A 24890-nucleotide genomic window follows, 5' to 3' on the forward strand; every position below is an offset into this window, starting at 1 on the left:
ATGACCTGAGCCAAAGGCAGACGCTTAACCAAATGAGCCACCCAGGCGCCCCCAGACTCTCTTTTTATTCATCATCCATCAGCTATCGCAAGAGGGATTAAAGTTAGATTTAAGAAGGACTTCCTGATTTTGTACTACCAGTGACCAAAGCAGCAGCATCTCCCTCTTTTCATAGTTTTAATAACCACAATTTTCTCCAGCTCCCCTCATCCCATCCCTGGACTGGGGTAATGCTCCGAATGGCTGCACTTGTATGGGAAAGAGGCTTAACAGGGGTCACTCTGGGGTGACAGGATAAACCACAGGATGGTTTATTTTTAGGAGCTGGGTGGTGAGGGTTTCATTGTCTTCCCTTGGGCTCTGGGTATGTTTGCCCCCAATCCCCCACCCCCCACCCAGCTTTTCTCCTTTCTTTGGCAAATCCAGGCTGTCTCCCTTTTTCTCTCCCAGGCTAAATTGGGAGTGTGAAGCTGTTCTTCTTCCCAATTTAGCTTTTGAATTAAAGTGAGAACTGAATGTGGCTGGAAAGCTGACTCCCATCTGTGTGTGTGAGAGAGAGAAAGGAGAGCAAGTGAGCATGAGCACAAGCAGGGGGAGTCAGAGCAAGGGACGCTGATCTGGGCTGCTGCTGTTTAGTTTGGACACCTATCCTCAGGTGCAGGCAGACATCCTCAGCAGAGAGACACCGAGGTTTGAAGGTTGGTGTTTTCTCAGGAGTGGAAGAATGCTAGAGGGATAGCATTCGAACATTCCACAAAAATGTGCCGGGGGCTTATTGTGTGCTAGATGCTGGGGAAACCGTGAGCCAGGTAGACATCATCTATACTCTGGCTTTCAGTCTGGTGGGGAAATAGGCAATGACCACCAGGGGGAAGTGTTGGGAAGAGGAGCAGGATGCCACAGGAACCCCATGGGATGAAGTGGGGACATCACATCCAAGCTGAGACTTGCAGGCAGGAGATGACCAAGTGGAGCTGAACAAGAGTGCCTGGGCAGAAGGCACTGTGCACACAGAGATCTGAGTGTGCCTGGCTTCTGCCACAGAGGGCGCTGGCACCGGGTGAGTTGGGCTCAAGAAGGCTCAAGAGTTTCCACCTGCTCCTCTTCTCTTCTCCCCTTCTTCCAGGGACAACAAAACCAGATGACAGTGATGTGGGCCAGAGAAGTCTGGGAGCCTGTGAGTCCTTGCTGCTCATGCTCTAAACAGTCAACCTAGGGGACAGGGAACGTGCAGGTCTCCTTCTGAGTCATCCCTCAGGTCCAAGGTGGATGTGGAACATAGGAAATGGGATCTCTTTGTCTTGAGACAAAAGTATCAAGAAGGGTCTCTGCTTGGTTTAGCTTACCTGATGCTTGCCAGGTTGGAAGTTGCTGGCTGAGTCTCTGGGGTACCTTCCCTCTCCTTACTTGATGGGAGTGACTCATGATTCTGGCTGAGATGGGAACAGGTTGAAATCTTGGCAAAGATAGACCCTCTGTTGGCAGAGAGAGGAGAGGGCTCTCTGGGGGGGCCATGCAGTTCTCTGTCAGCTCTCGAGTTCCCCAATGACAGGCACAGCTGAGGGATGCTTGTGTAAAATTCGCCATCAATATTTCAAGCAGCATTATTTATTGATCACTCATCTGGCTGGGACAAAAGGAGAGGGTAATTCATTAGGGATGCAGGGCTGGTGGGGTCATTTTGGGGAAGAGGTCAGAGAAAGGTAGGTCACTAAGGAGCCCCAGCCTTGGCTCTTGCAAAAGTATCTTGGGATCCCAGCGCTTGGAAATTAGGGTCTTTTCTCTCCTTTTTTAATCCTGCAGTGCCCCAGATGAAAATAAGGGAAGCAGCAGGAAATAGGAAAACCTGGGGCAGGCCTGGGACTGCCACTGTGGCCAGCAGGGAAATCATATCCAGAGAATTCTGTGGCCAAGGGTGCTTCCTTCCCTCTGGACCTCACCTGCCCTCCCAAGTTCCCTATCCTTTGCCACATCTTGGGTCCCTCTCCTCACCTGACCTTGAAATTAGCTCCAGCAGTCCCTCTAGATAATCATTTCAGAAACCCATGTTGGGTCCCTTGGGCTGCAGGGCCCTCCCAGGGTCAGCTTGGCAACTCCTCTGATTCCAGGAGGGTGCCTGATCCTCACCCAAGGGGAGTACCCGCCCTTTGGGTCTGACCATCCCCTGGTGAGAATACTGGGTGTGGGCACACAGGCTGGGCTTGGGAAGTGATGGTTTGAGAATCCATAGCTGTTTCATGCACCTGTAAGGATGTTTTCTTCATGAATCTCCAACTCCACGGAGTGGGGCATGAGGCGCCCTGCTCACCAGACCTTAGGCAGACTGCATGAAGAGTCTCCCCTGCAGGGGTGGGGAATCCCACACTGAGAGTGAGCTGCGCCACCTAGTGGGCTTCTCCATCCTTGCAGGTATCCCTCCGATCCCTCCCGGCCTCCAGCCTAGATATGGGACAAGTTCTCAGGCAGAACCCAAATGGCTTTAATACTTGAGGTACCCTCCTCCACCAGGAAGGCCTGACTCAGCACAGAGAGGGAAAAACTAGACAAACTGGGGAGGGAAATGACCACGAACTGGCTGAAATTTAAGGCCGTGAGGAAGCCAGCTGTGGCTTTAGCCTGCCTCTCCCTATTACTGTCTCTCCCTACTATCATGGATGGCACTGATATGGGGACCATGATTCAGAGCCCTCAGAAACCCTCCCTTCTCTGCTAACGCTCTTTCCTCCAGGCTGAGCAAGGATCGGCTCAGCCCTGCTGATCAAGGAAGAGCTGGCACAGGCTGGAGCTGCTGCTGGCTTTCCTCTGACGTCACAGCCTGGAAATCCCATTTTAAGCAGGTTCTCAGGGTGTGGGACACACACAAGAAAGGGAGGGGGAGCCAGCTAAAGCAGCTCCAGCCCTGAGGACATTCTACCCAGGGACCTCAGACCTGGAGGGCTGCCCAGTGTCCCCAAGATGGTTTGAGCATGGGACACAGGGCTAGACGGACCTCAGCTCCCACTCAAAAGCTAATATCCCTCAATAACTTCCTGGTGACCCAGGCAGTGATCAAGAATCCTCCACCGAGCTCTAGCCTCTGTTCTGACATCTTTTCCCCACTGCTCGGGCCTAGAGGTCTACTGAGACAGACGAGAGAGGGCAGGTGGTCCCAAGGAATGAGATAGCAAGATGTCACCTTGACCCAAATGTGTCCCACCAGCCCCTCCCAGGAGCCTTTCCCTCCATCTCATTGTCACCCTCCACCTCTCCTCTCCTCCCCTGCACCACAGGGGCCAGGCCCAGTGCCGAGTTCTAGGAGACTTGACTGAATGTTCCCATGGCAACAGACTGAGGAGCTTGGAAATCTGAGCATGTTCCTGTTGACACAGAGAAACCCAGATGTGCACAGAGAGCCTGGCAGGGGGAAACTGGCAGTGACCTCCTTAGCCACCGGTCACTGCAGGGGTGTGTGTGTGTGTGTGTGTGTGTGTGTGCGCGCGCACATGCTCTTGCGCATGTTCATGTTATGCAGCAAATGGGATTTAGGTTAGAGAGGGCCTAACCTGGTTTCTTGACCATATGGTAGCTGCTAGCTTGAGACTGCAGCATCTTGCTCTCTGGAGATCTTTCTAGAATAAGGAAGTCTCTCTCCTGAATTCTATCCTGACACATCCTCTCCTTTCAGAGAGAGAAAGGGGCCAATTTGCCCAGAGGCCAGTGGTGAGAGGAATAAACTTCCAAGATCTGTTGACTGGAGGACTCTAGGGAAGATGAAAAGGACCGTTCTCGCCCCACCTCCACTGCGACGTCAGTTCGGGAGGTTCTTGGCCAGTTGAGCGCAAGTGTGGCAGGAGGACATACCTCTGTGATGCTGGGGAAGGGACGGGAAAGTCGGTAGACTTTCTGCAGACCTGGGGCCAAGCCACCACACACGCTGTGCCCCACCCTGTACTCTGCCTCCGTTTTCCTTCCACAAGGCTGTGCATGCGGCTGTTTCTCCGCTCCCTTCTCCTTTCCTCCTCCTTGCCTTGCTCTCTCTACCCCCTCCCTCTCCACTCTTTTCCTTTGTTTTTCTCCTCCCATGCTACCACTGCTCCTGTGCCATCCTTTCCCTTTCTCTGGGCACCGCCTTGCAGGTCTCACTCCCAGCCGGCTGTGCCCCTTGGCCCCTGGTGGCCTTGGCTCTAGCTCCCAAGGACTCAGACCCCATATGCTCCCCCTCGCTCCCTTTCTCCTCCAACCCAGCCCAGCAGCCCAAGGCTCAAGGCTTCCCTCCAGGTGCCACAGGGACGGCCTCTCTGGCCCCTGCCTTTGGTCCTGTCCTCCTTCTGTCCCCAGGGTCAGACATACACTATGAGGCTGGTTCCCCATTACCCAGTCTTCCCTCAGCCTACCTGTCTCTTCCTTTCAGAGTCTCTGGCTCACAGCTCTCCTCTCCAACATTCTTTAGCCTTTCTGGGCCCTGTGGCCATCTAATCCCTCCGCCCTGCCCAGCAGCCCCCAAATCCTATCTCCCCTTCCCTGGGAGCCTTATGAAGGTCTTTGTCCTTAAAGCTTACACCGGCACTTTCTATGAGGTACCGGAAGGTCCACTGGGGCAGGAGGTCTCTGGGCAGGATTCTGAGGGACAAGACAACCTTGAGGGTTGGGGCCCCCAGCCCTCAACTCCTGATCCCTTCTACTGTCCTGGCTGTATCTTTTTTTTTTTTTTTTTTTTAAGATTTATTTATTTATTTGAGAGAGAGAGAGAACGGCAAGCAAGCAGGGGGGAGGAGCAGAGGAGAGAGAAAAAAATCCTGAAGCAGACTCCCCGCTGAGCACAGCTTGATCCCAGGATCCTGAGATTAGGGCCTGACCTGAAATCAGGAGTCAGCCCCTTAACTGACTGAACCACCAAGGCAACCCTCCCCTGGCTGTACCTTGAGCCTCCAAACCATCTCCCCAGATGGAACCAGCTGAAGCCCATCTCGTATCTTGGAGAATGGAACTCCTGGGGTCCACAGTCCGACCTCTTCCCCTGTCCCCCCCACAGCTGGGCTCTGCTTTTCACTTGAGGTCCTTCTCACCCGTGGATGGGACAGGTGAGAACAAAGCACAGAGGCTGAAACGCATGAGGTGCCAGAATTCGGTTTATTGGCTCATCCAGGGCCAAAGGTCCAATGGGCACCCTCTTTCCACAGAATTGGAAGCCTTTTGGCTCCTAAATTTTTTTTTTTCTTCACACACTTCTCCTGGCCCTGACCGAAGCCATGGCAGAAGCGGGGGTAGAGTGTGGGGGCAAAGGCTGGGCTCCTAAGAGTCTGCTCACATGGGGCCCAGTTTGCTTGGCACAGGAAGGGGGCTCTGGGGGAAAGGAAGATGAGCCCCCAGGTGATGAGGAAAGGAGCTGGCTCAGCAGGGGCCTCTACAGTGGGCCCTGAGGCAGAGGAGCCCAGCACAGGGGCAGGGCAGGAAGGGGAAGAGGCGAAAGGCTATCAAGGGCGGAGGAGGAGGTAAGAGGCCCTCAAAATCCCATCCTCTCAGGGTGGTCTGAGAGTAGGAAAGAAGGCCGACAGCAGGGAGGGGCTTGAGGTGGGGGGTGGTAGCTGCCGGCAGGAAAGTCCTTTACCCAACCCCCCCACCCCAGCCCTAGACCCAGAAATACACACACACACACACACACACACACACTCTCACACGCATACCCCCAGAACCCCACTTCTTTTTAATGGAGACATATAGCACACAGCCCTACCCATTACCCTCAACTGTAGCTCTGGCCTGGCCATCCTGGTCCTTCAAACACACATTAAGGCCTGAGCTCTTGCCCAGGTTCTCTGAAGCCTTCTCCACTCCTTCCTGGTCTCCCAGGTACCCTCGGGCCCATCTCTGGTCATTCTGGGCTCTGAGTACCCCCCACCCCCACCCCAGAGAGAGCAGTGGGGGCATGTTAGGACCTCAGAAAAGGGAATGGCCATGGTCTTCAGCAAGGCACTGGGTGGGTGGGGACAGGACTGGAGCAGGGAGAATAGCAGTTTGGCTCTACGGAGCCCCCACCTCCTTGGGTGGCTCAGTCCTCAGGAACTCCTCCAGCCGCTACCCTCCACCCCCACAGCAGGGCCTCCCTCCTCTTTTCCAAGCCCCTCCAGAGGAGTGGTCACTGGGCAGGCAGCCATCGGAGGGGACCTGGGGCCTGAGACACATGGGCTACTGGCACAGTGTGGAGCAGGGGCTCTGCAGCCTGTGGGGCGTCAGGACCTCAAGCCAAGTCACCCCCGCCAGAGGTCTTCTTCTTGGGCCGGGTCTTCAGTGTCTTGGAAGCCAGTGGCTGTAGGAGGGAGAGAGGATGTCAGAGGGCTCAGCCGAGGCTCACATCCCCTCCCCATGTCCGCAAGCTCTCACCTCAGCTTTGGGCACTTTTTTGACAGGTTTGACCCGCTTAGGGGCCTTGTCTCCCATATCATCTTCAGAGGTCTCTGTTCGGGGATCTGCCTGGTTCGTGCTAGACCTTAAACTCAGTGCAGGGTCATCTCCTGCTTTGGGGGAGCGAAGGAGAGCAGAGGTCTGGCGGCTCTCTCGCCTGGCCTCCATGCCCTCTGGCCCTCCCAGCCTGGAGCCCTGCCTGTACCTAAGTCCTCGATGGTGTCCAGGAGGCTGCCGGGGCTGGATCGGAGCCGGCTGTCAGGCCCCTGCAGGGGCAGCGCATCATCATCCCGAATCAGGGTCAGGTCCTGCATGCTGAAGCTCCGGAGCTTCTCTGATAGCACCCCCTGGCCCTAGGGTCACCACCACGCACCGGGAGAACCGGAGGAAGGGGCGGGGTGGAGAGAGAGGTCACCATGGAGCACGAGCAGCCCCCGAGCTCAGTGCTTTCCCCACACTGTCCTCACCCTGTCCTACAGCAGCACGGACAGGGTGGCATTGCCACACACCATCCCTTTGGACAGATGAGGAATCTGGCCCAGGGAGTGGAAATCACACAGCCCGGGGCTGGCAGAGCCCCAAGGACAGAGTAAACAAAAAGGGGCTTGGCCAGGGGCATGAAACAGGCAAGGTAGAGTCCTGGGAGCCTGGGTCTGCCCCCATCTCACCTTGGCAGCGGCTGTGACCGCGGCATTGGCAGCCAGGTTCAGGCCCCTCTTGCCCACCCTCATCATGGTCTCATAGCTCTTGTCTCGGGCCTGGGTGATGTACTCGTCGATCTCCTGAGGGGTTGGAGGGGAAGGAGTGGGAGGTAAGGGGTGGGCCCCACTGGCCAGGCCCTGCCCTGCCTTTGTTCACACCTGGACAAAGGCACACAGCCTGCTCCAGGAGGCCAGGGCCCTGGCAGATCACTTCAGGTTCTGGGCACCCACAGGGAGAGCCACAAATGTACACAGCTACAGGCACTAGGCTGCCTCGGCCTGGGGCAGGCGAGGAAGTCAGCTGAGAGTGGGGGCAAACCTTCTCCTTGTTGGACAGTGTCGGGTGCACGAACTTGCGGTAGAGCACACTGGAGCCCTTGGTGTAAGGGGACAGCAGCCATATCACAAAGGCGATCTTGAGCTCAAAGTAGAAGGGGAACCTGTTGGTGGGAGAGAGGCAAGTGGTAGAGCCTGGGATAGGGACTCAGGGGGTGAGCTGATCCCCTGCAAGACCTTGGCTAGCCCCCCACCCCTTAGTGCACTGGGGTCCCCACGTGGCTCGGGTGACTGGGCATTTCTCATCTCCAGGAGAATGGGAGGCTCAGCTGAGACTCCAAGTGGGTTGGTGAGAAGTGCCCCCAGCAAGAATTAACCACCCCCGCAACCCCCAGCAGTGGCTCTCTGCACTAGGCATCTTACTCTGACAAAAGACTCCTAGTCCTCTGTCTGGGGTCTGCTCCTGGGTCCTCACCCCCTTGTCTTCCTGACCTCCCCCCTCATGAGGAAGACTCCCGTCCCTTGCTGTCATGACATGCCTCTTGCTTTTAAGGATTGTTGTCCATTCCCTGGCTCCTTTTCCTTAGGCCACAGACTCCTTCACATCTCCTACACTCTCACAAAGCTTTTTGCTTTGTTTGTGTCGAGAAGCATACATGCTCACTGTCCTCAATTTCTAACCCATTATTCTTTCCTAATCTGACCCCACTCAACTTCTGCTAAAACTGTTTTTCTCAAGGGCCACTGGTCCTTACAATCTACAAAGGCAGTCATCTTTTTTCCTCTACCTCTCCATAAAACTCTCTTCTCTTTGTCTTACAATATTCTGTGCTGTTAGTCCTCTCTTCCAAGAGGCATATACTCACCCGATAAACATTTTTTGAGCTCCTGCTGTGAATATACATATAGGCAATTAAGACATTCTCTGTCCTCCAAGGGCTCATAACATAGTCTAGTAGTGCTTTGAAATACTAGCATTGGAACTTTACAAGACTGAATCCTATTTTACCAACAGTGAAACTGAGACCTACAAAACTATAATCTGCATTCTATAGGGGTGCTTTGGCTGCCACCAGAAAGAAAGGTGGGGGCTCTTTCTCTTATTCTACTGATCAAGCCAGACCTATGTCAGGGAGGGTGGGTATTCAGGACCACATGGGACTGTGGGGGGGCTCCACCCCGGCTCTCAATCTTTGGTTGGCTGGTGGGGTAGAGTCTAAACCCTGACCTTGGGGTGCAGGGGTGGGGATGCTGGACCTCACCAGGAAAGCACAATATCCGTGAGCGTCTCAGCTGTGGTGAAGAAGGCAAAGACGATCCAGTACATCATCCATTTCACCTGAAGGCACAGAGGAGAGTGTCAGGTGGGGTCTCAAGGGAACACCCAGGAGCCCGTGTCTGATGCCAACTATGCTGGAGGTATGGTGGGGAGGGACACTCAGGATCTCAACTTTGCCTGTGGATCCCACCAGGCCTGGGGGAAAGGAACACAAAGGAACCTTCTGGAAGCAGGGTCTCCTTAGTGCTGAGGCATTGGTACAAAGTCACCCAGTCTGTAATGTGACCCATGGTCCTCCCCTATCTCTGCCATGTGGTGGTGGGAATGGGAGATGAAGTGTCGCAAACTCACATATTCCTTCACGTTTTTTGTCTTCACGGCCTTGTAGGAAGAATAGGCTGGGTACAAGGTGCCAAAGATGAGCCTAGGGAGGCAGGCAGGGTTACTGGTCCCCTCGGCCAAGAGCAGTGGCCTCTCCCTCCCAGCTCTGCATCAGTCAGTCCCTGGGTAGGTAAGGGGAGAAGGACAGAACTCCAGAGTGCCACATCGGCTGGACTGATGAATTCAGATCAGTGGTTATGGTCAAAGTAGTTCAGCCTTGGGTAATACACAAGCGTAGAGGCCTCTGGATGGTTAGGGTGATGCCTTTTCCCCTTTATTGTTCAGGTTTTCTCCAACCCTTTAGGTGAAGAAAGACCCAGAGGCCAGAGGGTCCAGTGTGGTCTCTTTAGCCATAATCGCTGGTTATGCATAAACATATCATGGAGAGTGTGTGTGTGTGGGGTCCGGTCACCACCATAGGTGTCTTCCTTCTCCAGATATGGTGCTCACTCATACCCATCTGCTCTTAACCTCTACTTCCCTGTCTCAGAGCCAGGCTGGGAAAGGCCAGGTCTGTAAGGGAATGTGATACTGCCTAACAGGGCCTCTATGTGGCAATCAGAGGCACCACTGTGGCCCTGGGGACCTGGGGAGCAGAGGGCACAGGGGCAGGAGGCCCTAGAGGGGCAAAAAGGCTTATTACCTCATGTAAGCAGCCTTGGAACCAAGCTCAAGGGAGTGGGAAGGCTGGGCTGGAGACTCTGGCTGGAGTACAACCAGGTAGTGACCCCACTGGAGACCACATAAAGGGCACAGGTGAGGGAATAAGAGGAATGATGCCCTCAGGGAGCTCATCCAGGTAAGAGAAGCAGCCACTCTGAAGGCCACAGGGAGGCACAAGGCCCCAAGATTCCCTCTGTGGTGGGATGGGGGAGGAAGAAGGGAGATCCTGGTAGGTCTAGAGGGAGCCAGAACACAAGCATCTAACAGAACTGAACGGGAAGAAGGCAAGAGGGAGGGAACCCTGGGCTGTCAGTCCCCCACAGTGGAGGCTGAGGGACAGGGTCCTGAGCCGGGACAGGGGTTAGCTGAGGCCCAGGCAGAGCCCCTCCCAGGCCCAGTTGCTTGACAATGTGTGGGTAGTGCCTGTTCTCACAGGAACCTGCCTCATAGAACAGGAGCTTCTGAACTGACCTGTGGAGATGGGGTGGGGGCGGACTCCTCAAGGACAAAGTGTGGGGTGTGGGAGCAGCCTTCCCTTCTGGGGCCCGGGGGGAGGAGGCAGGGACGGTAGCTCCACACTGTGGCTGGCCTGGAATGAAGGCCACCTAACGCAGTCCCCTCTGTGCCTTTCACAAATCCAGGCTGAACACACATATCCTCTCCCGGTTCCCTCCCACACTTTGTCCTCCGGGGATCTCTGCTTCCCAATACCCAGACGTCCTCCCTGGGGGGGCTCTAGCGCAAGTGCCCTCATCTCCAGTGTCCTGATAGTAGAAGAGGGTAGAGGCCAAGGCTGTTAGCTATGGCCCCAAGCTATGGAATGAAGAGGCCCTGCTTTGCTTTCCACTCTGCCATTAGCTCTCTCCCCGCAGGGAGATGAGGGCCCAGGTCTGAGTTGCCCCTCCAGCGGACATCTGCTAGGTGGGGGAGGGGACATGCCACCTCCCCTCATAAATCAGGCCATCCTGCCCAGCCCTGGGATGAGGGAGGGCAAAGGAGCAAGAAAATTAAAAATAAAAGGGAGGAGAAGCCGGGCGTGCTATGGCTCCTCTAATATGCCCCGCTCCGGTCCTAGGTCCTACACCCCATGTCTTGTCTCCGGGGACCCCAAATAGGGACGATGTGCCTTAGGTGACTGTTGTATGAAGCCACGGAGCGGTCCATCCAGGGCTTCAACACACCCCTCACCCCCCAACCCTATTCCCCCTCCCCCTCCCAGCCGGCCGCGCCCCGCCACCGCCGCACTCACACCACCAGGCGGGAGATGATCCAGGACACCATGGCGGGGCCGGGCGGGGCGAGGGCCGGCGGAACCCGCCCGGGCCGAGGATGCAGGTGCCGGAGGTCGGGCGGCGGCGGCGGCGACAGCGACAGCAGGAGCCGCAGTAGCAGCAGCAGCCGCAGCAGCAGCAGCCGCCGCGGGGGCCGCGGAGCGCCGAGCAGCCGCGGTTAAAGGGGAGGTCCCTGCCGCAGCGGCGGGCCGTGGGCGGTGGCGGCTCTTAAAGGGGAGGCCCCGGCGGTGGTGGCGGCGGCGGCGCGCCCCCTGCACCTGCTACCACCGGGCATGCGCCTTTGACCCTCAGCACCCTGCCTTCCTCTAATCGCTTGTTCCTCTTTCTTGGATTCCAAGCCCTGGTTTGAGGTCCTCACAGGCCTTCAGGTTCCATCCTGACATCCTAATCCCAAGATCCTAGCCCTCCTGCCTTGACCACACCGGGCTGAAAAGGCTTCAACATCCCCTGAGGAATGACTTATTCAGTGCTTACTAACGGCCAGGCCCTGAGGTAAGAGCTTTGCCCGCATTACTTCACGGAATCCTCACTATCATTCCACATGACAGAGGTTAGAATTATCCTCATTTTGAAGATAAGGAAATGGAATGCTTAGGGAAGTTCAGTAATTTGCCAAGGTCACAAAACCACTAAGTCATGCTGCCAAGATGTAACTCATAAAATCTACTTTAGTCAGGCCACTTCTCCCAACTGCTGACCAGCAAACTGTCCTCCCCAATTACAGGACCTGTAAAGACACCCGCCCAGCAACTCCTGAAGTCAAGGATGGCTGCACCTGTCCACCTTACCCCTTCTTGGCCATCACCAATCACCCCAGTTGGAGAAGGACCCCCCCCCCCATCTGCTTTTTTTAGGTTGTCATTTGCTCCACTTTGCAGGGTAATGAGCCCATGCTCTCAAGGGGAATACCCCAGGACAGACCCTCTTTAAACAGAAGGGCTGGAGGCCTGATGTCTAGGTTGGAGATGGATCCAGGAGCTCCAGTTCCACCCCCATCAGCAAACGCTGGCAGCAGTGTATGCCCTAATTCTGAAGACATTTATATCCAGAATGTAGGCTAGCCCGCCTCCTGATTTTTACCAAAGCTACAAAGCTCCAACCTCTGCAACCCCCTTTTCTCCCCAAAGCTTTCCTTTCCTGTCCCATTTCAAAGCTTCTGCATTCTTTAAGTGGAGGTGTAAGTCTTCTGGTGATCACAGCTTCGACCCATGCCCACCCAGGCTGAAAGGACATGCTCAGAGTTCTGTATTTCAGTTATGGTCCTATTCAAACTCAGTATCCTTGAACCACACAATGGTCTATTTCCACCCTGATAATTGTATTTCCAGGCTCAAGCACTTTGGAAGATGTTTTCCAACAGGGTCTGGAGAAGCAGCCTCTGATGACCCCTCTTGCTATTCTTTACAACTTCCTTTTCAAAAGGCCTTTTCTTTAAGATTTTTTTTTTTAAATTTATTTATTTGACAGAGAGACATCACAAGTAGGCAGAGAGGCAGGCAGAGAGAGAGAGGAGGAAGCAGGCTCCCTGCCGAGCAGAGAGCCCCACACGGGACTCGATCCCAGGACCCCGAGATCGTGACCTGAGCCGAAGGCAGCGGCTTAACCCACTGAGCCACCCAGGCGCCCTTTCCTAATGGGAATGTAGTCTGTCCTCAAGCCATTTTAGTTACTGCTCGATTAAAAAACAAAACAAAACCCATTTGGGTCTTTTCCCATCAACTCTGAGGTGGATCCAGGGCCACAAGTTTCCTATGTGGGCAGCCAGGCCACCTGCTTTGAGGAACCCTGTTACTAATTGCCCAAAACCTTGCTCATGCCATCTCCCATCCCCCTCACTCCTGACTGCTGCAGGAAGATCAAGACCTCACCTTTCCCATTCCATTCACACACAGCATAAACTGTGGAAAACCCATCTTTTCTCCCACCTTCTAACTCAAGTGACCTTTTCCCTTCACACTCCCCACCCCAAGCCCACAGACCACAATGACCTGGCACTTTCCGCTCTCAAAAAGGCTCAAATTCAGGAAGCAAAGGGTAATCGGAAGCAGCAATGTAATGAAGATATGAAAGTGAACCATCCTCCATCTTCAACCCACATTCAACCTGCCTTCACTTTTTAGAATGGCTGGCACAGGAAGAATTTAGTCCACTCCAAACAGATTTGTTAGATTTTTAATAAGAACATGGAAATCCCAATCAGCCCTTCAACAAAATTAAAATACAGAAAGTGAAATTAAAAGTATTCTACAGTAAATGACTTTTATTAAAAAAAAAAAAAAAAGTAACTGTGAACATATAAACAAGCCTGCAGGGCACTACAGTACAGCTGGAAAGAAGATAGATACATTTTCCAATGTATCTATGGGCCAATGAATTCCATAATTTTCAAATAAATTCTTAATAAAACTCCACGGAGTTGGAAAGTTTTGCTTAAAATATTTCTGGACAAAAAACCCAAAAACCAAAAGCCTCATGTAGGAAATCAAACTTTCCTTAGCATTTGGAAGTGTAAGAGGAGTCCCAAGGGAACGCTGGTAATAGGTGAAAATGGTTCCTGTGTCATGAGTGTGCATATTTGTAAAACACACCACAGCTCAGACACGACAAAGTTCTTTCTCAATTGGCTGTTCCCACAAGATACGACTGAGATGGGAGGGGAAGAAAACTAAAAGAATCCTAAAAAGCCAATTCTTTTAAATTCTGCTTTGGCTGATTTTGTGCTATAATGGGCAGTTGATTTCTAAAAATCATATTTTTTCAAAGATTTTTATCGAAAGGAAGACTAAATGTAATGTGCCTTTCCTCATAATCCAGGAAAACAACTGTGGTATTTCAAAAATTCTAAAAATATCTACTTTCATGAAATAGTAACTATTTCACTACAAACCTATTTTTCACTAAATACACACATTTCCTAATCCTGGAGCCTCCTGGGAAAAGCAGTGGGTTCTCCCTGGGTCCTGTAAGACTCCAGTGTTCATGGGAGAGATTGTGGGGAATGGCTTCACCCCGTCTCCTGGGATGGGCTGTATCAGAGGTCACGTGCAAAGACACTGTCAGGCTTCCACCAGGCATGTTTAAGCAGTTAGCCCCTACTTGTACCAGTTATGGGATTCCCCCTACCTCCAAACAGATTCCCACTTCACTAGGCACGAGAGAAAAAAGAAAAGAAAGGTGTGCCCACATTCCCAGTTTCCATGGATCTCAAGTCACGAGAATGTGCAGGAAAGCCCAGCAACGTTCAGGCAATTCAGAGTCCCAAAAGACCACAGGATGGGGATGCGGCACCCTTGGCTTGGAGTCTGAAACTGTGTGTGTGAACAGTGCGACTTTCCTGTGTCAACCTTCAGTGTTGAGGCAGCGTAGAAAAGAGTGGCTGGAGAGTTTGTTAATACTGACCACACTGGCTCCAAGTGAAGGGCCTCTGCTCCAGCAGAGAAGCCCCGCCGTTCCCTGTATGTGTTGTGAGTGAAAGACCTGCTTCACAGGGGAGTCTGGAGTTTCTCCGTGCCTAAGACCTTGCCAATTTGGATTCATGAGCCTTGAGGGTGCCAACAGCATCTTTCACTGCGTGATAAATGATGTTCTTCACCTGGAGAGAGCAATCAGCAGTCAGTTCATGGTGGCCCCATATTATATTCTCAAACAAAAATGTATGTTGTGTGTGTTTTTTTTAAAAAAATATTTTATTTATTTATTTGATGAAGAGAGAGCGTGCATACGCTCTCAAGAGCACAAGCTGGGGAAGCAGCAGGCAGAGGGAGAGGGAGAAGCAGAGTCCCTCGTGAGCAAGGAGCTCGATCTCAGGCCCCTGGGATCATGACCTAAGCTGAAGGCAGACACTGAACTGACTGAGCCAACCTGGAGCCCCACAAAAGCATATGTTTTACACAGCCTATAAAGACTAATTAATGAGGAAACCTGTCAGCGAGTACCGCATACTTCCCAAATCAATTCCAAAGAGGATTCACAAATCACAGAGGCTAAAAGGTCTATAATCAGAAAAGAATGATGAATCCAACTGAAAGACTATATAATCACTTTCATCTAAGTGCTTAGTTAAGTGCTGGGTACTACCGATAAGCCTTTTTTTTTTTTTTTTCCTTTCTTTTTAAGATTTTATTTATTTATTTGACAGAGAGAGATCACAAGTAGGCAGAGAGGCAGGCAGAGAAAGAGAGAGGGGAAAGCAGCCTCCGAGCTGAGCAGAAAGCCTGGTGTGGGACTCTATCCCAGGACCATAAGATCATGACCTGAGCCAAAGGTAGAGGCTTAACCCACTGAGCCACCCAGGCACCTACGGGTAAGCTTTTTACATGGACTTTCATTTCACCCTTTCCACATCTTACGAGGTCGATTCTACTATATCCCCATTTTTACCCATGAGAAACTGAGGAAACCAAGGTCTGGAGGTCAAGAACCTTGCCTAAGGTCCTAGAACTAACAGGAATGCACTAAAACAACAGTGGGCAGGTCAGATTATTGGAAATTTTTTCCCTTTGTGCTTGTACGTATTTTCTAATTGTCTAAGAGGAACACAATCTACACATCAAGCAGGAAGAAAAGTCACTAAGTAACAAGCTGGAAAGAGTTTTAAACCAAGATAATGATGATTTCTGGGGAGGGAAAGTAAGGAGACAGGATGGGGAAGGGTACACGGAACCTTCAATAATGCAGTTGTTCTGTGTGTTAATATTGTTTGTCTGTATGTATACGATGCTTTAATTCTTAACTTGAATGATGGGCACACAGCCCCCTTTTGCTATTCTTTATTAAATTTTTGTACTAATTCAACAAATATTTACTGTGTACCTAGTATGTATCAGATATTGTGCTAGGGAAAAGCAGTGAATAAAACAGTAAAATCCCTGCCTTCATGGAGCTTAAATAGCTTACATTCTAGTAGGGATAGAAACAAATAGATAAAATGCATAAAGTTAAGTGAAAAATACTACAGAAAAAAATTAAGCAGTGACAGAGGACTGGGAGTGCTGGAGGTGACACATCCCAAGTAGACCTGATGGCAGTGATGTCTGAAATACGTATGCATTTTATCTATAGGATCAGTGTTACCTCCTCTATCCATGTGAACGGACTTTGTCTAACAACTTTTATGGCTGAAATATTCTAAAAATTTAAAAAAAGGAATAGCAAAAAAGATCAGATCAGGGTTGAAGGTGACTGAATCTACTGGCCGGTGGCAGAAAGACTGCACATCTGCCCGGGGAATCTTGCTTCCTTATTCTTTTCTTTAAATGCCACTGCAGCACCCAGTAATTCTCAGGGACATGAACTGCAGTCCTAGCGGGGCTTCAGGGAATTGAATCTGCACCAAAACGTACTGTGAGAAGCAGCTCTGGGGAGGTGCCCTTCTTGGAAACATGCTTGTAACACACTGCCACACTGCTTTTGCCACCTGACTGGAAAAGTCAAATCCAGTCAGTTATCAGCACTAAATACTCTATCTCCCGGTGGGAGAGAAAGAGAAGGTGATGGCAGAAATGATTATGTTGAAAGATGAGTATTCTCTAAAAGCGAAATGTGACGAGGACTGATGTAGAATGTGCGTTTTTCATATGTAGCCAAGTAGGAGATGAGGAGACAGAACGAGGTGGGAGGAGGAGGGAGGGGGGATGGAGGGGTTATTTACCTGCAGTTTATCCTCATGGTTTGTATGAGTGTTAGAGAGATGCCTGAATTCCTGTGTCAGGCGGAAACAGTGCTTTACATGTTCTGGAGATACAAAGTCTTCTGCTACTTTTATGCAACTGTATAGATTGTGTACCTGGAAGGGGAAAAGTACAGAGGGAGAAGAGCCACAGTCAGCAACACCTGGAAAACATCTATGATATGGTTTAAAAAACAAACAAAAATCCCCAAACTTGAGAAATGCTTCCAATATTCCATTTTCATAAAAACAAGTGCAGAAAAATTGCGAGTATAAATTTATACATGAAAATGTTGGTAATTGTACAGAAAAGGATCTGGAGAAATACACACTGAACTGTTAACCACCGGCTACCTCTGGAGAACGCAGGATGAAGGGACCGAATAGGGGTATGGCACAGGGAGGTGAGCTGCGACTTTCACTTTTTAAAAAATGGTCTCCCTTCTTTAAAAATTTTTTTAAATGTGCATTTAAAATTACACAGAAGGAAACTAAAAAGCAAAAAATAAGCAGCAGTTTAAGAACAGCCAGTCCTTCAGTGGGGAGGGGTAGGAGGATGGGATAGTGAGATGACGGGTATTAAGGAGGGCACGTATTGTGATGAGCACTGGATGTTATACGCAACTAATGAATTGCCGAACTCTATATATCAAAACTGATAATGTACTATATGGTGGCTAACTGAACATAATGAAAAAAAAAATAAAAAATAAAAAGAACAGCCAGTCCAATCCAGCCACTTATACCTCTTGCTAGATTACTAAGAAAATCAGAAATACAGAAGCCCATGGAACGAAGTGGAACCCACCTGGTGTGGGGCTCCAGCAGGTATGAAGACAGCATCTCCCAGGAACTGAACAATGGCCCAGCCTTGCACACCATACTCTTCATAGAGTCGCTTACGGAGGGTCTGGTCCAGGTACCAACTTTGGTCATGAATTGGGTCGTGATCAGGGGGATTCTCTTGGCCTTGCTCTTCTCCAACCTGAAGCCATAACCAAACCCACAGATGGAAAAATCAATACATAAATATTACTAACAGCATAAATGCCGCTTATAGAGGCAATGTCCCTAGTGGGCCAAATCTTCTGCTTTGTTCTCTTCAGCATCCTCCAGGTGTGGATTCACACCATCAGGGAATTTTTTTTTTTAAAGAGGATTTTTTTAAAAAGAGTTTATTTATTTATTTGAGAGAGAGAGAGAGAGAAAGTGAGAGAGAGGGGAGAAGGTCAGAGGGAGAAACAGACTCTCCAGAGAGCTGTAAGCCTGATGCGGGACTCGATCCTGGAACTCCAGGATCATGACTTGAGCCAAAGGCTTAACCAACTGAGCCACCCAGGCACCACACCTTCAGGGAATTCCGACAAAAGGTACAGGTCTTTAAAGCCAAGAGATTGCACAGGAGAAACCCAAAGCAGGCTATGTCAGCAGCATCCCAGAACCTTAATCTGGGAGCTGGGAGCCAACCCAGGGGCATACCTTTCGGAGCAATTCCCGGATCTTTTCTGCATCCTTGGCTGCATAGATATGCCACAAAGCACCAGGCTTCTCCTTTCCATCATGAATTCTCTGCTTTGTCACCTCATCAGCATCCCCCTCATCAATGGTCTTGAGTACCTCTGAAAACAGCAAAATTACTTTTCAGTGTAACCAGCTATTTCAGTACCTGAGTCAAGTGAAATATCCAACTCAAAGAAGTTTAATCTCTACAATTCTCAATCTCAATGGCGCAATATAAAGTAGAATCAAAGAATCAAAACTCAAATTTGTCTAACCTTCCTATACACAGGAAGAAAAACCCTAAATCTTCTTTACTGAAGAGAAACTCAGCATTTTGGAGCGTAGAATTTTCTTTTAAAACTATTTCCTGCTCAAACTGTGTAGCCACATCTTATGTTCAAATTGCAGGTCATTTCCCACTGTAAGTAGACAGACTCCATACACTTCCTCAAGACCTCTTCAAACTCAAGGGTTCTATGGATTTAAAGCCATGAAATGTAAAGCATCTCTGACAAGTTAAGAGGGTCGGCTTCTAATGCTTGTCTACTTTAATACCTTAAAGGACAATATCGTGGAAAGATCTGCAGGTGTGTAGCATTAAAAGCAAAATTGTGGCAGCAAATGTACCATAATGATGACAATGATAATCCCTGAACCATGAGACTCTGAGTTAACTTATTTTTCTTTAAAACTTTCTGTTTTCTAAAATGTCCATAATTAACACATATGAAGTTTACACTGAGATGGAGGGAGTGCAAATGCAGCAAAATATCACTGTGATGCTTCGATTCTGTGCCAGTGAGCTGGCCTTATCATCTGTCACCTCACAGGTGATCTGGCTGATGGACCAAGTGAGCCAGGTGATCCTTCCTCCTTCCTTCATCTTTCTGATGCTATACACTTAGTGGAAAAGGGAGCATTCCCATAAAGACGACCGGTCAAAGATACACAAATACCACTCCTCTCTCCTAGAACCTCCTTTCATCTAGCAACATCCACTGGGTGCCTACTAGGCATCAAGGCTTGAAGAGAGTTAAGAAGAAACCACTGGCTCTAAGTGAGGAGGAAGACTCCGATTCTACTCCTGAGGCCAAGCCTCACCATCCTGAAGTATGGCTTCTAGAAATCATACCTTCATCATGGGCACCCTCCCCGATGGGGATCCCAACATACACCATCACATTAACTGCATCAGACACATCTAAATGAAGGTTTGTTGTGCCAACTCTTCTATCTTCCGCAGTTATCAAGCCTGAGAGAAAAGGAGGATATGAAGGGTGAAAGGGCAATATTGTGAAAAATCCACAGAGACCTTACAAGTGCAAACATACTCAAAGATGTTCTTAAATGGGTAACAGTGGGAGAGTGAAGTCTATCTGTATCTTAAGAAATCATTCTTTTCAAAAAAAAAAAAAAAAAAAAAAAGAAATCATTCTTTTCATCTCTTTTTTAGTGTTTTAAGATTGATTTCTAGCTCGGATGACACTATCATTAGATTTGGGCACTGAACTGATTCACCCCCCCACAACAATCTCTCCTTAAAAAGCAAAACTGATATGGGCATTACTGACATTCAGTAGAAGTTTGGCTTTCACAGTGATTTATGGTCCTACTCTGACTCCACAAAGAGCAGGCCGGGTAGCATGGTACTCAGATCTCTTCACTGTTTTTTTTTTTAATCAAGACTCTTAAAAACTAAGAATCATGTCTTCTTGCACAGAATATTTGATAGGAAACTTTCCAATTATTGGAGATAGACAAGTTATAGATGTGACATAAATCAATATGACAATATGACAAAAGATGTGGCAAACACACCCAAAACCATCCTGGGGTGCCTGGCTGCCTCAGCTGATAAGAGCATGTGACTCCTGATCTCAGGGTTTTAAGGTTAGCCCCATGACAGGTGTAAAGATTACCTCAAAGTAAAGAAATCTTTAAAATAAACAAACAGTAAGTAAAATTTTAAAGAAAAGAAAAGAAAAGAGAAAAGAAAAAAAGGGGCGCCTGGGTGGCTCAGTCAGTTGTCTGCCTTCAGCTCGGGTCATGATCCCATGATCATGTGGGATGAAGCCCCACACTGGACTCCCTGCTCAGCAGGGAGCTGGCTTCTCCCTCTCCTCCCTACTTGTGCTCTTGCTGACTCTCTCTCGCTCAAATAAATAAATCTTAAAAATAAGTAAAAAACAAAATTAAAAAAAAGAAAGAAAAGGAAAGGAAAGAAAAGAGAGAAGAACCTGGGTGGCTCAGTTGGTCAAGCATCTGCCTTTAGCTCAGGTCACAATCTCAGGATCCTGGGATTGAGCCCCAAGTCAGGCTCCCAGCTCAGTGGGGAATCTGCTTCTCCCTCTCCCTCTGCCTCCTCCCCTCCCACGTCCCCGGATCATGCTCTATCTCTGTCTCTCTCAAACAAATAAGCTCATAAAACAAACAAAAAAGCAACAAATAGGGGTTCCCAGGTGGCACAGTCAGCTAAATGTCCAACTCTTGGATTCAGCTCAGGTCATAATCTCAGGGTTGTGAGATCCAGCCTGGGTCAGGATCCATGCTCAGAATGGATTCTGCTTGAGATTCTTTCCCCTTCTCTCTTCCCCTCTGCACCTTGCCCTGCTCATATACTCTCTAAAATCAATCAATCAATCAATCAATCAATCTTTTAAAAAACAAACAAACAAATAAATAAATTGAAAAAGAAAGGGGAAAAAAAAATAGCACGCACGCGCACACACACGGTCGCCTGGACGGCTTAGTTGGTTAAGCAACAGACTCCTGATTTTGGCTCAGGTCATGATCTCAGGGGCATGAAATCAAGCCCTGCGACAGACTAAATGCTGGGCATGGAACCTGCTTAAGATTCTCTCTCTTTCCCTTTCCCTGTGCCCCTCCCCCTCTAAAGCAAAACAAAACAATACAAAGAAAACCCCAAATCATCCTGGACACTGTTAACTTTTCTATCATTTTTTTTTTTTCCCCTGTCACTTTGCCCTCCATTAGCTCTACAAATGACCCTGCCTAAATATCTCCCTCTATAGGTGAAACGGGGAATGGCATGGCAGTGTCCAAAAAGAGCAATAGGGCTTCTCCCTCATACCGTAGGCATTGTACATCTTGGGGCCCAGATCCGGCCTTACAAAGTAGCTGGGTAGCCTAGAAGCCAGATTGAGCCTGCCATCTCGTTTGGTATACTCTGGCAAGGGAAGGTTCTCCATTAGATCTTCAAACCTACAAAAGATCAGGAAAGATGACTTAACTTGTTACAGGGGGAAAAAGCACAAAGTCCCCTTTTCTATAATTACTTTGAGATGCTCCAGGAAGGCCAGTGTCTCAAGATGACCCACTGTGGTCTACTAACCTTGTTGGCATCATGTCCCGAAAATCTTCCCCAGGAGGCCAGTCCTTGAGTTTAAGCACCATTGGCTGCCCATCTTCTGATCTTAATCGCTCTGGAAGACAGAAAGCACTCCCATAATCTGCTAGTTTGGCTGCTGCCTGATTTTTTCAGTGACCAAAAGTTTTAACTTCTTATTTTCAGACTTGTAACCTGTCATAACGGACTACGTGGGCTTTGTTTTCCTCACCTACTGCTTTAGTACATGCTATATTTTTTTCCATCTCACAGGGATTCCACCCGATTCCTCAGTGAAGTGTTCCACACAACCCAAGGGAGCATGGGCTTATGCCCAGGTGTGCTCTGGGAGCCATATGATTGCCATGAGAGCTGCCTGGTTGGCACCAGGACAGAATGTGTGTTCTACCAACACCACCACCCCCTCACCACTGCCACATGCCAAGAAGATTTGAGTCCAGGGGTAGTGATGGGTGTATAGATGCTCAGTCAGCCATTACCAAAGCTACTTACTGCATATAATCTCGAAGCCATCCCAGAAATCCCGAACTTTCACATCAGAAATTATAGCACAGTTCCTGCAGTTCACCAAGTCCACATCCTGGTCCCCAAATTCCTGGCTAAAGGCTTCTGGCTTCCAGAGTTCAGACTTGAGCTTTTTATGTACCCCTGAAACCAGCACTGGCTGTGGAAACAAAAATCCCAATCAGAACCATTTAGGAATACCTTTAGCTCAGGGCTAAGGGACAGAATAAGAGGTTTCTTGGGACAACGTAGTCTTCTTTACCATGATTTACTATTCTTTCCCAGTTTCAGAATCTAAAGATTTGAACACGGCAGTTGCAGGAAATGGAGACTACTTCTACTCTATCATTATTCTTGATTCTCACCCTGGGAGGCAGGCCACAGAAATCACTTCTGTTGCTCAGGTATCTACCACTATGCTGGGGTAAGAGAACAAAAAGCTGACAAATCCACCTCTGAGAATACTTCCTCACATCTAGAATGAAAAACTATCCAGACAATTCCATAACCTCCCCCTTTCTCAAGCACCTGCTGAAGTATAAAAATTAGTGTTATCACACTATCCTTCAAATTTGTGTGGCCTTGAAATATTTACCTAGAAAAGTACCACTCACTTCCACCCACCTTTGCCTTACCCCTATGTCACACTTAAGGATTTTCCTCTAAAGGTGTCATTAATGGCAGTTACCACTTCACAGAAATTTCAATTGCCCTTTTAAGAACACAGAGCTACATACTATACAGAATTATAGAAATATAAGGAAACACGATATATGTTTAGGAATCTTCTGATTTTTTTAAAATCCAAGATAACCTGAAGTAGCAAGGCTGTCTGAAACGAACTTACTATGTCTTACTCTCCCTGGCAAAAAGGCTCCCAGACAGAATTGAAACTGCCCTGGCAGCTGTGGTGGATAAGCAACCGGCCTGGCTAATTGCTTATTTCTTACTTACCTGGCCTTGCTTCCAACACTCCCGGAAGATCTTCCAATTATTTTTGTTGCTGGGGTCATGAAGACACAGAAGTCTGCCATCACAGAGCCAGGAGTGAGAGGTATGGGGGTCCAGCACATTTAACCCCATCACCATCTCCTTCACTTCCTTTTGGGTATCAGTCAAGTTACAGGCCCGCTTTGCAGCATCTGAGGTTTTCTTATTTTCTACCACCGAGGCAATGATGTGGTCAAGGAAGTTGGGTAGGCTGGCCTTGTTCTTCACTCCCTGCCACACACAATTCCATTGGGTAAGTCTGACTGAGGTGCCATGAGAAGAGCATTCACAAAACTGTCTCCCAGCTGTCTTCACAAGAAGGAGTTCTGATTTACCTCATTAAGTTTCACAAAACTTACTGAAACGCACAGCTGTCTTCACAAGGAGTTGTTCTGATGTACCTCATTAAGTTTCACAAAACTTACTGAAACGCCTTTTGTAAATGAAGGGCGGGGTCTGTTAAGTCAAGATCTTAAATCTTTCTGTCCTTCAGATCCTGCTTTACCGTTTATAAAAGTACAGAAAGATCCCCTCTGCCTCAGGAGACTGGAGATCTAAGAAATATCTCTGGCATCCAGCCTGGTATTAAGGATTTGCATGGAGACCACAGGGATCACAAAATACTGTAGCTGAGTGGAAAAGATCATTGACTTTGAAGGTTATAAATGTTTTTTCTCGCTAGTATGCCCAAGGGATACAATACTTCAGTTAAGTAATAAAGTGACTTATCAAGGCAGTGCTTTTTTTTTTTTTTTTTAAAGACTTTATTTATTTATTTGACAGACAGAGATAACAAGTAGGCAGAGAGACGACAGAGGGAAGCAGGCTCCCGGCAGGGAGCAAAGAGCCCGATATGGGGATCGATCCCACATGACCTGAGCCGAAGGCAGAGGCTTCCATTGAGCCACCCAGGTGCCCCAAGGCAGTGCTTTTTTTAACCAGGGAGTACACCCCAATAGAGGGGTAAACCAAAGTATTCAATTGGAAACGTATATTCTGAAAGAAGTCTCCTAATCCCAATTCTGCCCCCACTTCTCACCACAGTGAGAATTTCCCACATGCTTCCGGTGATGGGAAAGCTCAGGTTCAGAAATCAAGGTGACATCTGTAATGTCACAGAAATCAAGGTGACATCTGTAATGTCACAGAACTTAGAGGGCTTTTTTTTTTTTAAAATTTTATTTATTTATTTGACAGAGAGACAGATCACAAGCAGGCAGAGAGGCAGGCGAAGAGAAGGGGGAAGCAGGCTCCCTGCTGAGCAGGAAGCCTGATACGGGGCTTGATCCCAGAACCCCGAGATCATGACTTGAGCTGAAGGCAGAGGCTTAATCCACTGAGCCACCCAGGCGCCCCTCTCAGAGGGCTTTTGTACACCTGATATTCCTATGCCTGAAATATCACTCATCATTATCTGTACAGAGTACATGTAATCATGTAACTTCCTGGGAAAACTAAAAAAGGAAAAGGAGAACTGACAGAGCATGTACAAATAAAACAGAGCTAAAAGTGACTTTTTTAAAATTCATGAATCTAGAAGAGAAACCAATATTCACATCATACAGGGCTCAACAACCCACAATTCATTGAATTTCAGCCATTAATCACAAAAAAGAATGACAAGCATGTTTATGTACTTGCTTGAAATGATCTCAAAGATAATACAGACTGAAACCAGAAGAGCAAGGTGTAGAACATGTATGTAAAAACAGGGAGAAGAAAATATATATATATATATATATATATAGAGAGAGAGAGAGAGAGAGAGAGAGAGAGTAAAGCCCCTGAAACGATGGTGACTGACCTCCAGAAAGGAAAACAGGTGGTGGGGAGACAATGGCAGGAAGGAGACTTCTCACTCTATCTTTTAAATTTTCTATCTTGTGAA

The 24890-nt window shown here is 48.9% G+C and overlaps 2 protein-coding genes and 1 long non-coding RNA gene across 8 annotated transcripts in view; all 3 read right to left on the minus strand.

Annotated features, from left to right (window-relative positions):
* LOC116586513 lies at positions 1–4725 on the minus strand. Its single transcript, XR_004284051.1, has 3 exons — positions 2244–4725; positions 1347–1627; positions 1–1212 (listed from the first exon to the last, which is right to left on the minus strand). It is a non-coding gene; the product is annotated as an uncharacterized LOC116586513 (long non-coding RNA).
* Positions 4726–5090: 365 nt separating this feature from the next.
* Positions 5091–11322, minus strand: REEP2 (receptor accessory protein 2). Of its 5 annotated transcripts, none has more exons than XM_032336584.1 (8): positions 10931–11322; positions 8989–9061; positions 8621–8697; positions 7402–7522; positions 7050–7163; positions 6587–6734; positions 6361–6494; positions 5091–6286 (listed from the first exon to the last, which is right to left on the minus strand). In XM_032336584.1, exons 1-8 carry the CDS (start codon positions 10960–10962, stop codon positions 6218–6220), a joined length of 768 nt encoding a protein of 255 aa, XP_032192475.1. In that variant the 5' UTR covers positions 10963–11322; the 3' UTR covers positions 5091–6217. The 5 variants fall into 5 exon arrangements, with proteins under 5 accessions (XP_032192475.1, XP_032192480.1, XP_032192478.1 ...); XM_032336589.1 differs by having other exon boundaries at positions 8989–9140; XM_032336587.1 differs by having other exon boundaries at positions 6361–6491; positions 6587–6728; positions 10931–10962.
* A 1809-nt stretch (positions 11323–13131) lies between these two features.
* The window catches only part of KDM3B (lysine demethylase 3B), a 70334-nt gene continuing 58575 nt past the window's right edge, over positions 13132–24890 (minus strand). The window contains exons 16-24 of one of the 2 annotated variants that reach the window (XM_032336582.1): positions 22967–23233; positions 22001–22172; positions 21494–21584; positions 21233–21363; positions 19274–19393; positions 18121–18260; positions 17450–17626; positions 16624–16758; positions 13132–14565 (exon numbers count right to left, since the gene is read on the minus strand). In XM_032336582.1, coding sequence (XP_032192473.1) covers positions 14485–14565; positions 16624–16758; positions 17450–17626; positions 18121–18260; positions 19274–19393; positions 21233–21363; positions 21494–21584; positions 22001–22172; positions 22967–23233 — 1314 coding nt within the window. In that variant the 3' untranslated portion in view covers positions 13132–14484. The remainder of the gene's footprint in view (positions 14566–16623; positions 16759–17449; positions 17627–18120; positions 18261–19273; positions 19394–21232; positions 21364–21493; positions 21585–22000; positions 22173–22966; positions 23234–24890) is intronic. The other variant, XM_032336583.1, reaches the window with a different exon arrangement.

Source organism: Mustela erminea, chromosome 3 (assembly GCF_009829155.1).
Source record: "Mustela erminea isolate mMusErm1 chromosome 3, mMusErm1.Pri, whole genome shotgun sequence".
Lineage (NCBI taxonomy): Eukaryota > Metazoa > Chordata > Mammalia > Carnivora > Mustelidae > Mustela > Mustela erminea.

Bases quoted from the DNA above. Each gene is read 5' to 3' on its own strand.
- REEP2 (XM_032336584.1), bottom strand. From the start codon at position 10,962: ATGGTGTCCTGGATCATCTCCCGCCTGGTGGT. The intron at 6,735-7,049 runs GTGAGATGGGGG...TGGTGACCCTAG, and splicing joins CGGTCACAGCCGCTGCCAAG to GGCCAGGGGGTGCTATCAGA. The intron at 6,287-6,360 runs GTGAGAGCTTGC...TCCCTCCTACAG, and splicing joins AAAAAGTGCCCAAAGCTGAG to CCACTGGCTTCCAAGACACT.